The 10299-nt window shown below is 37.8% G+C and overlaps 2 protein-coding genes across 2 annotated transcripts; both read left to right on the top strand.

Moving 5' to 3' along the window:
• Positions 1 to 3235: 3235 nt before the first annotated feature.
• On the top strand, positions 3236 to 7150 carry gdf10b (growth differentiation factor 10b). Its single transcript, XM_079477191.1, has 3 exons — positions 3236 to 3687; positions 4388 to 5259; positions 5608 to 7150. Exons 1-3 carry the CDS (start codon positions 3444 to 3446, stop codon positions 5797 to 5799), a joined length of 1308 nt encoding a protein of 435 aa, XP_079333317.1. The 5' UTR covers positions 3236 to 3443; the 3' UTR covers positions 5800 to 7150.
• A 451-nt stretch (positions 7151 to 7601) lies between these two features.
• gdf2 (growth differentiation factor 2) lies at positions 7602 to 8882 on the top strand (the record flags this gene model as incomplete). The annotated part of the gene is made up of 2 exons (XM_079475795.1): positions 7602 to 7929; positions 8020 to 8882. The coding sequence occupies 2 exons, from the start codon at positions 7602 to 7604 to the stop codon at positions 8880 to 8882; spliced, it is 1191 nt and encodes a 396-aa protein (XP_079331921.1).
• Positions 8883 to 10299: the final 1417 nt, after the last annotated feature.

Here is a 10299-nt window from a genome sequence, read left to right as displayed (position 1 = left end):
AACTTGCATGCCTCACACGCATCGCAACAACAAGCTACAAATACAATATAAGGAAAGTTAAAGAAATGCATGCATGCTTCCGCTGATCGCAGCATTAAGGTAATCCTGATTTTTGTAATTAAAGTAAATCATCTTGTTTAATTTTCCCTCTTCTATATTTGTAACATTGCATATTGTATGTTCACGGATGCCAGATTGATAAGCAGACATTTTTTTTAAGACTGGATGAAAAGTGGCTCCCCTTTTGACTTTGTCCTGTTATTGTGGCTCTCATGACAAAAATAGTGAAGACCACTGCTCTAAGGTAAAGGTCTATTAAAGAAATCCAAAGTTTTCTTTTTGTTTGACAGATCTTGTTGAATATTCCCCACAGTATATGCATAATAAAATATACACATATGAACATTGTATCACTTGTCTGTTCATATTTTCCACAGTGCTCCTTGGTCTTTCTCTTTTCATTTTAACTCCCCTGCAAAAAAGAATGGAATCCTGATAGAAACTCGGATAAATTCTAAATGTTTCCATTAAAATACAACTATGAACTATGAACCATTATTATATCACAAAATTCCTTTGTGTGGGCATTATTTCAATGGGAGTAATCTGCCAGATTAACACCCAACCAACAGAATCCATCACATAGACTCCATTAAAGTTTCCATTAAAATCCCTTCAATTCCCATTACAAGTCAAAGTAACATACTGATCACATCACACTGCATCTCTCCAATCTGTGAACCTATAATCTACCATTTATCTTCATTGTTGGTGTATAAACTGATTTTGAGAGCAAATGTATGTTTCTAGTCCAGAGCCATCACATCTTTATATTTTTAAATAAAGAAAACTTCTCACGAGGGGGCAAAACAGCTAGTCAAAACACTAACTAACCCAAACCTTGCAACCTCAAAACTAAAGTTCTTGACGGGATCTTTTTGTACAAAACAACATGAGAAAATACATGGAGAAACAGCCGTACAAAACAAACCAGCGCAGGACAGGTGCATTGACTTACATTGTTGTAATGCGTAGCATATGAAATTTAAACTGTCATCGTAGTATTTCTTCACAATAGCAACTGATGCTCGTTCTCACATCTATTTGCATGTAAATTACAATTTTGTTTTATCCAAACAGTCTCAAATGACCTTAAAATGCAACACTGTTCTTTTGTTGCCTTGTAACCGCTGGTATTTCCCTCAGGAAGTGCAAATCTGGTTCATTAAGCAGCACAGTCAAAGCTATCTTTCTAACTAATGTTATTCTGACTCTTTATTTTTGTCTTTTCACCCACCAATTGGCATGACCATTCGCGGTATGCAAATAGAACAGACAGGCCGGATATTTCTGCAAGACTTGATCTGTCAAAAAGATAGAGTCTGATGTGCACCACACAAGAGGAGGGAGGTGAGGCAAAACACTGACGGACACTGTGTGAGCTACAGACGGACATGCTGGCACAGATGAGGCGGTTAACAGAGGTTTTCATGGCCCACGGACGTCTATGACCGAATCAGTCAAAATGGTTATTTAGCTGGAGCCAGCAATATAAAAAAAGTCCAGGGGAGGTTGGTGAGGGGCCAAAACCAACATAGTGTACGCTGTCTTCTACTTTAGATGAGCACCCTAGGCAAAAATCTCGAGAATGAGCAAGAGCTTTTGGTCCAAATCGCCATTGATACACCAGAAATGATTCTGTGTCGGATTTAATGAAAGTGTCTTCATACAGAATGATTCGCATTAGCAGAGATACAAACTTTTGTATTTTATTCAAACATTGGGGGACACAGACGTTTCGGCTAATGCCGTCTTCAGAAATGAAAGTACCACAGAGGCTGCAGTGGGTTTGTAAAGGAAAGACACATTTGTCACTGTCAGACAAAACTCTGAAAATACTGATTTACTTTTAGCAGCTTACGCTTAGGCCCTACTGTAAATGGCTGAAATGAGCACATGATTTTATCAGCTACACCACAATATTATTCAACTTTCATCCGAGTTTGCTCTTTATGTTTTTCAGGCTTTCTATATGGATTATTATTGCAACACAAGGTTAAAAAACGATCACAATGATAATATTGCCTTAGGTTCAATCGATACCTGATTATTATTAAAACAGCCTTCATGATGTAGATGCATTAATGGTCTCCAAACTTCAGAGTCTCGTACTCTACGAACACAGTTTTTCTGCTTTACAGGGATTTGCATTTAGCAGATGCTTTTATTCAATGCATTTAAGGTATACAGAATGTGTGCTATGGAAATCAAACCCACAACTTTTTTCCTGCTAATGCAATGCTCTAACTACACGAACCACATTAATACAGGACTGAGAAAAGTCAAGCTGTTTTTGGTAGTAAGCATATCCCAGTGTGAAAAGATATCCATAACTGTGGTAAGCAGTGCAGCTGGAAGTGTTTAATGGCTTGTCACCACCTCTTTCACAGGGCTTGCATTGTAATGCTGTGAACCATCAAACTGCAAGCTTCTGGTATCTCTTTCCAAAAAGTTAAATTCACAACTTAATTCAAGAATGAGGAAAGTCCAGTTATCTAACCTCTCTATGAAAAAGTATTATAGGCTTTTAGGTTCTTCCAAATCTACAGTACACACACACACACACACACATATATTTGATACTTTACACTGTGATGTGCAGAAAGTTTTATTGAATACTTTGTTTAGTACAGATACTCCTTTTGTGAATGGGACTCCTTGACCTCACCCACAGATGAAGACTTTTTGTTTGTAGAAAAAACACAATTTCTTTCACAATGTCTTTCAATACAAAACAATAAAGTTATTCTATAAAATGCGTGTTTTTGACATATAATAAAGGAAAAGCTTTAGACAATATAAGATGCTTGACAAAATGCCACAAGGCAAATTGTGACTAAACTGAAGATGAATAGCCAAATAAAATAAAACGTAGTATTGATTATTTGTGATTTTCTTTTAGTCACAACACAATTCCGAGTTACATTTGTGTCATTCTATAGTTGTTCTGTCATAGGCCCTATATTGTTATTATTTTGTACTTAAGACACATAATAAGCAGCTCCTATATGATGTTAGTAATTCTGCAAGGGGTGAATAAACAAACAAACAAATACCTCAATACATTGAAATGCGACTTTAAAGCAACGAAGCTCAATTGAATTCCTTCACACTTATGTAGCAGCGGTAAGGATGAAGGTTTAATGCGTGCAGCCTCTCGTTGGCTGGCGGCCCGGCACGTCATCATCTGTCATCGCTTCAGCCGTAACAAGAAACAAGAATATGAACTTCTAGTAATTCTCATCCTACGCTGGATTCTGCAGCCTAGGAGACGGACTCCAGTATCACTCCTCAGACGGAACCAAGCTTACCATCAAAGCATCCACAGCTCTCTTTTCCACCCTTCGTCCACTTTTAACGTGATCGTATATAGCATTGTGAAAATGGCAAAATTGTGCGTCGTGGCTCAAATTTTTCTTTATCTTAACGTCGTTAAAGTAGACTTTGTGAACTCATCCGAGCTGAACGGTGATATTCCCGCGACAGAACCGGCATTTGATAACCGCGCTCCGGACATGATGACCATTAATATGTACAGGGTTTATAATAAATACAGCAAGAAGCATCACCACCATCATCAACAAAAACAGACCGCAAACACGATCAGAAGCTTCAGAGGCTTGCCAGGTGAGTAGGCTACAATAAAAAACACTTTTAGTTTCAAATTAATCTGCATTTTAATTGAGTATTTTGGCGTTTTAAACTTTCACATAAAAGTGCGCTTTTAACTTTCAAAAAAGTGACATCATATACCATATTTAGTTAAACGTTCATCTGATGAAATCTGGCGCATACGTAGACTTTGTATTACATTTTCGTCTTGAAAACGCACATGCAACCCTAAGAGAAATGTTACATTAAATTATAAATGACTAAAAGTCAGGCATAATGCATGTTCATGTATACTTTACATTATCCCGGTTATGTTGCCAAATTTTCAGAGCTGCTAGGTTTCCACTGGAGGTGCACTACTAAAAATAGTTGCTCTTAAAAGTATTAGTGGGAAAAGCAAAAAAAAACAAGAAACCTTGAAAGCAGCTCAATAAACACTACCATGTGGTCTTATAGTGATTCGGGAGCAATGTTTGTCTTTTTATTAAACTGCCTTGTAAACCATAGAACATGGTTGGATATTAAATGAAGAATGCAGACGATGTGTTGTTTATGAGAATGTTGTCTGGAAACTTTACTGGTCAATTACATGCGCTCTGAATTATAGTTATTATTCCATTATGTTTTATACTGACAGGACCTGCAGAACTACTGAATATAGCAATAAGACTTAAATTTGACTTAATTTAATCCCTTTTCCAATGTTTAATTCCAGAGATCTCCCATCACAAGGTTTTGTTTCATTTTAACCTCACCTCTATCCCTGATTCGGAGGTGATCCTGAATTCAGCTATACATTTTCCCGACCAGCAATCCCGCCACAGGTCCTGGTCCTGCCAGCGTTCCCGCGGAACTGCGTGTCGCCTCCAGGACCTTCAGCCGCTTACCTCAGCACATCTCATCATTAAGGGCGCATCACCAAACGCTGCCATGCCATCTCAGCTGTCCAACATCACATTGTCCTCTAACAGAAAGGGGCTTTGGCAGATTACGGATATATCTTCAGCTGTCAAACAAGCCCAGGTTCAGGGTGAGCTATTGCTCACTGGTGAGTTCGACTTCGGGAGCAGATCCCAGAGATGGCAGGATCGCTTGTCTCATCACAGTTTGCCGTATATTCTTGTGTACGCTGATGACATTGCCATAAACGAACCAAACAGCGTTGCCATGACTCTACAAAGATACAGTTCATCTCCTGTGCCTGAGGAGAAAGACAATAAACCTCACTCTGCCTTCTTAAATTCAAGGATCAGGAGAGGTGTGGACCATTTCCAGAGTAACTATCTACCCGATGTCCAATACAATGATCTAAAGAAGTTATGGGATAGTCCCTTTATTGCGAAAAGGCCTAAACCTTTGCCAAAGAGCCAGGAAAACCATGAGGGGTTAAGAGGGTCCCAGGAGCTGAGCTTTGACGAGAAGACCATGAAAAAAGCAAGACGTAAGCAATGGAGCGAGCCGCGAATGTGTGCACGCCGTTACCTGAGGGTAGACTTTGCCGACATTGGTTGGAGTGAATGGATATTAGCTCCAAAGGCGTTTGATGCGTACTACTGTGCGGGAACCTGTGGCTTTCCAATTCCAAAGGTGGGGGAATGATTTAATCTCAACTACATATCGCAGATACTTAAAACAACTTAAAGTGCATTCAATCTATAGATTTTTTAAATCATTTTGTATGTTCTGACAGAATGGTTTACCAATAGAGCTAAATAACAGACACACCTTTATCTGGAATATACTGCATGTAATGCTCAAATGACAAAATGTAAAACGTTGATAAAATCGTGAATACCGATGAATGCATCATTATTGGTGCAGATAAGGTTGTAGAAAAGAAAGAAAATGTCGATTTGCATAATTGTGTGGTGTTACATTACTTGTTTGGAGCTTCTCCTTTAACCTTCTCTCTGTTCTTCTCTTAATGAAATTCAGGTTGTTCAACCGTCCAACCATGCCACCATCCAGAGTATAGTGAGAGCTGTGGGGATTGTCCCCGGAGTTCCAGAGCCGTGCTGCGTACCCGACAATATGGGTTCTCTGGCTGTGCTGTTTTTTGACACAAGCAGGAATATGGTAATGAAGGTCTACCCTAGCATGTCTGTGGAGACCTGTGCCTGTCGGTAAGCTAGTCAGGTTGCTAATGGACAGTGATCCATAGACATCAGTCCAAGACTGTATATGAACTCAAGGGTGGGAGAGAACTGTAATACTGAAGCACGTCATATTTGAACTTTATTATGTGTGCAAACAAGACCTCAAAACAGTTCTAAGATCTTTGCACACAAGCATCCTATCCTGTTTTCACTCTTTTTACCTTTGAATGAATTGTATATATCAGTAATATCAATAAGTTTTGTGGAAAATAATGGGGAAATTTGTAAATAAATCATTGTTAACTGTATACAGGGCTTTTTAGTTGGTCTGCAGCTGAGGAAGAAAATGAATAATTGCCCCATTATGTACTCTATGACTTCCTTTCTTAGTTATATTAAAGGTATATTAAGCTATTTTAAACATTATCCTGACTCGTCCTAGCTTTGCAATACCATTAAATGGGGTCCAAACATTTTAAGCTCCTAAAATGCATTCATCCATAATAAAAGTATTCCATATGTCCCCTGTGGATTAATAAATGTTTTCTGAGGTCAAATTATACATTTCTGAGAGAAAATTATCAATATTTAAGGTTTAAAGGTCCAGTGTATAAAATGTAGCGCCATCTAGCGGCGAGGCTACACAGTTCCACCTCCCTTTTGAAGCATTATTGCATGCAAGGGACCCGCGGTGTATGTACTGTACATAGAAATAGCTCATTCTAAGGTTTTTAAAACATAACATTATGTGAGGTCTTTTTACACCTCTGAAGACATAGTTATGTATATTATATTGCATTCCTGTCAATAGATCCTCCAAAAAATTACACATTATTAATCACGCAACTTATCGAGTTATCTTCAAATGTGGCACACCTAAAATCTTTTTGGTTCTTGTGTGTCACAGTACATATAGCCATTTTTATTTAATAATGGGGTATTTTCATTTTCCTGTTTTACTTGCTATTAAAGTAAAAGGGTACGCTACCAAATCTCGCATGTAAATAATAATAAACCCAACACACCACTTTTAATCATTTGTGATATGTAGGGAAATGTTCAGCATACTGCTGCCATCTAGTGTCACGTGACTTTTATGGTTGCAGCATTAGTCTTTGTTTTTTTTTCCTGTGCAGCCAATACAACCATTGAGTAGCCATAGGTAGTAATAAGCCATTTGATACATTTACAAAGGAAAGTACAGTATATAATACCAATTACCTGAAATTTGTAATTATTTATTATTTTTAACTTCATTACATAATAATTGTATGCAAAAAGGTTTCTATGTGTATATAATGCTGAATCCCGGTGGAATGTTTGTGAATACAGAAAGGGCAAAGGGCAACTTCCTTAAACTCATTAAAGTCTTTCACAACCAGATTCCAGTATCTGATTTTTTTTTGGCGGTGGGGAAAATGACAACCAAAAACACTGACGGCATTGGAATCTATAATGTTAATATTTATCATAGCTGAGGCTGATTAGCTCAAGCATGATCTTATATATACACAAACATATTAAGTGACAGATCTGCTTTTCAGACAATCCTGTCTTTTCTCAAAATCTAACCCAATTAGTTTTCAAAGTTTTTCAAACTGTTTACAGAACCCTCATTAAAAACAAGCTTCCTCGCGATAACAAAGCTCAAACTAAGACATCAGTGACCAAGATAAGAATAGCCGTGCTACTATTTTGGTTTCCAGTGTGTCTGAAGCTTAGCGCAGAGCATGGGAGTCAACTTGAGGTTCACTTGAGGAACCCCAATTTCAAAAGACCCTCCACAAGTCTTGGATCAGAAAGTCGTCTAACTTTCTAAGCAACCACAAGAACATGCAAGGATTCAAATATCTGATGCTTCTGGTGTACATCAATTTCATTGCCTCGGTTGGGATGTGTGAAGGGAAGTCTTTGGAAGATGCAGCGTTCATCCAAAAAGAACAGCAAAACATTGAGGAAGAAGACAACGACAATGACAAAGTGGAACGCTTTTTGGGATTCATGAAAGAAGATTTTTTGAAGAAGCTGAATTTATCAGGTGTGCCGCAGGAGCACAGGAAGGTTCAGCCTCCCCAGTTCATGATGGAACTTTATAACAAATATGCGTCTGATAAGACGTCCATACCTCGCTCTGATGTCATTCGAAGCTTTGTCGTACAGGGTAAGAGCATCAAAAATCTCATAACCTCAGAAGAATGGGAACCAAAGAAATGATGCTAAATTTGTATCTATAATTAATTTTTTTCAACAGATGTGACATACTCTGTTAGACACGTCAACAAAACCCAACACAGGCTGCATTTCAACATTTCCATCCCAAATCATGAAGAAATGACATTGGTGCAGCTCAGGCTATTCACTCTCTGGGATGGTGATAAAACCGTCAACAAATACTTTCACACTTCTGTTAATGTTTATTATGTAGAATATGGGCACAACTCAAATATTTTACACTTTCTGGATGGGAGACAAGTAACTGATGCCATGAACACATGGGAAGCATTTGATGTGTCCAGGGCCGCCAGGAGCTGGCAAGAATACGGACACGGAGCTGGTGAACTCCAGGTGGAAATAGAACAAGACAGCGATTCTCTTAAAGATGGATGGCTTGACATAAACCTGGGTTTAGAGGATAACGCATCGGCTGTTTTAATTGTTTTTTCAGATGACCTTGGGAACAGAAAGGAAGAGTCCATGAAAGAGGTAATGGAGATGATTATTCACGAAAAGGAGGTGGGAGTTTTGAGCAATCATATTCAGGTGAACCTGCATCCCAGGAGAAAAAGAAAGGTGAAGAACAATTACTGCCAGCGGACGTCGCTGAGGGTGAATTTCAAAGACATCGGATGGGATAAATGGATTGTTGCCCCACCTGAGTATGAGGCTTATGAGTGCAAAGGGGTGTGCGATTTTCCCCTGACGGATGATTTAACCCCTTCAAAACACGCCATCATCCAAACTCTGGTTAATCTGAGCAATCCGAAAAAGGCAAACATGGCATGCTGTGTCCCGACCAAACTCGACCCGATTACTGTTATGTACCAAGAGAGGGGTGTGATCACAGTGAGACAGCTCTATGAGGAGATGAAAGTGGCGGAGTGTGGCTGTAGGTAGTGTATGTTTGCTAAAAGATCTGTATCGCATATATTTGTTTATTATTTTTGTCCAAGTCATAGAATTAATATAAAAAATTGTATTATTAATATTATTGCTTAAAATATCCGGTGTTGCATTGTATTTATGCTGACTTTCATTTTGCATACAAATTTAGGATTTCACAACATCTGTCGATTGGGTCGAAATATTGGGGGCTTGTATGGGGTCGGGGGTGTCTATGCTCTGGATTTTTTGTGTAAATTTCAAACATATTATACAAACCCAAATGCCACTGCATTGTTAAGCGCATGGTTCTCTTGAACATGCTTGAAGTTCTATTATGGTAGCAAACATTTTTCTGTATTATTTAAATTAATATTATTTATATTCTGTATTATATTCCAACAGACTCTTTGTTACCTCCCCGACAAAAAAGATTTGTATATAATCCTTTGCCTTCACTTATGTAGGCTTTTTTAGCAAAACGCTGCTGTCCTTCTATGTAAAACCATCTCCACATTTTGTAAATCTTTATTATTAGTCACCCTTTACGTTTGTCACTGAGTTTTGCAAATATCAAAGAAAAACCATATTAAAAAGTGCTTGTCAATTTTGGGAACTCAGTGCGTACTGTAATCATTTAAAAAGTACAGTGTTTTTTTCAGTTCCTTTCAGAACCTTTCAGTACTGTGTGGTGAGCGCCCCCTGCTGGAAGAGTTTAATATATCATTGTAATTTTAAAGTGTACTATTTTATCCATTTTAAGATGGATGTTTGTCACAAGCTAAATGAGTTATTTGCAAGATTTTCAAACGATAAACATAACCTACACTTGTACCAATGATAATTCCAGTTTATTCGTCCTTGTACTGTATTGCTCTGTTAGGTGAATATTACATTTATTGTTGGATTAAAAAACAATTCAGGGGCAGACAGTAGTGTTAATACAGCAACACAATGTCCAGCTCTACACGTTTTTTCTTGCATACGTAGTATTCAAGGATCCAGACATGTTAATAAGAGATTCCTAATTCCTGATTGGCCAACATGGAATCGGCATAAGACGCATGGCATTAAAAGATAAAGTAAGATTAACATTATAGCACCAATTAGGATAGAGCAAGTTTGGGGTTACATAATTTCACGTTGTAAAAAGTGGCCATGGCCAAGTTCTAAATAATTATTTGATACATTTTCATCAAAGCTTTTATTTAGTGTATGTAGAAATATAGACACACAAATGTAAAATCTTTCAGTAGATTTAAAAATTCTTGTTTTTGTGATCCTTTTTCTGAAAATAGTTTCTAATGCGTTCATGATTATACAACCAAATCTTATTATTGGTGACTGTGAAATCTCAAGCGAACACAAGAACATTTCTGTTTCATTGTTTGTTCAGAGATGACCTATTCACCTGTATAATCATGCCAGTTGG

This window comes from Barbatula barbatula, assembly GCF_947034865.1.
Source record: "Barbatula barbatula genome assembly, chromosome: 16".
NCBI classification, from domain to species: domain Eukaryota; kingdom Metazoa; phylum Chordata; class Actinopteri; order Cypriniformes; family Nemacheilidae; genus Barbatula; species Barbatula barbatula.
Note: the sequence above shows the minus strand (reverse complement) of the source record. Positions and strands in the feature narration are given on the sequence as shown.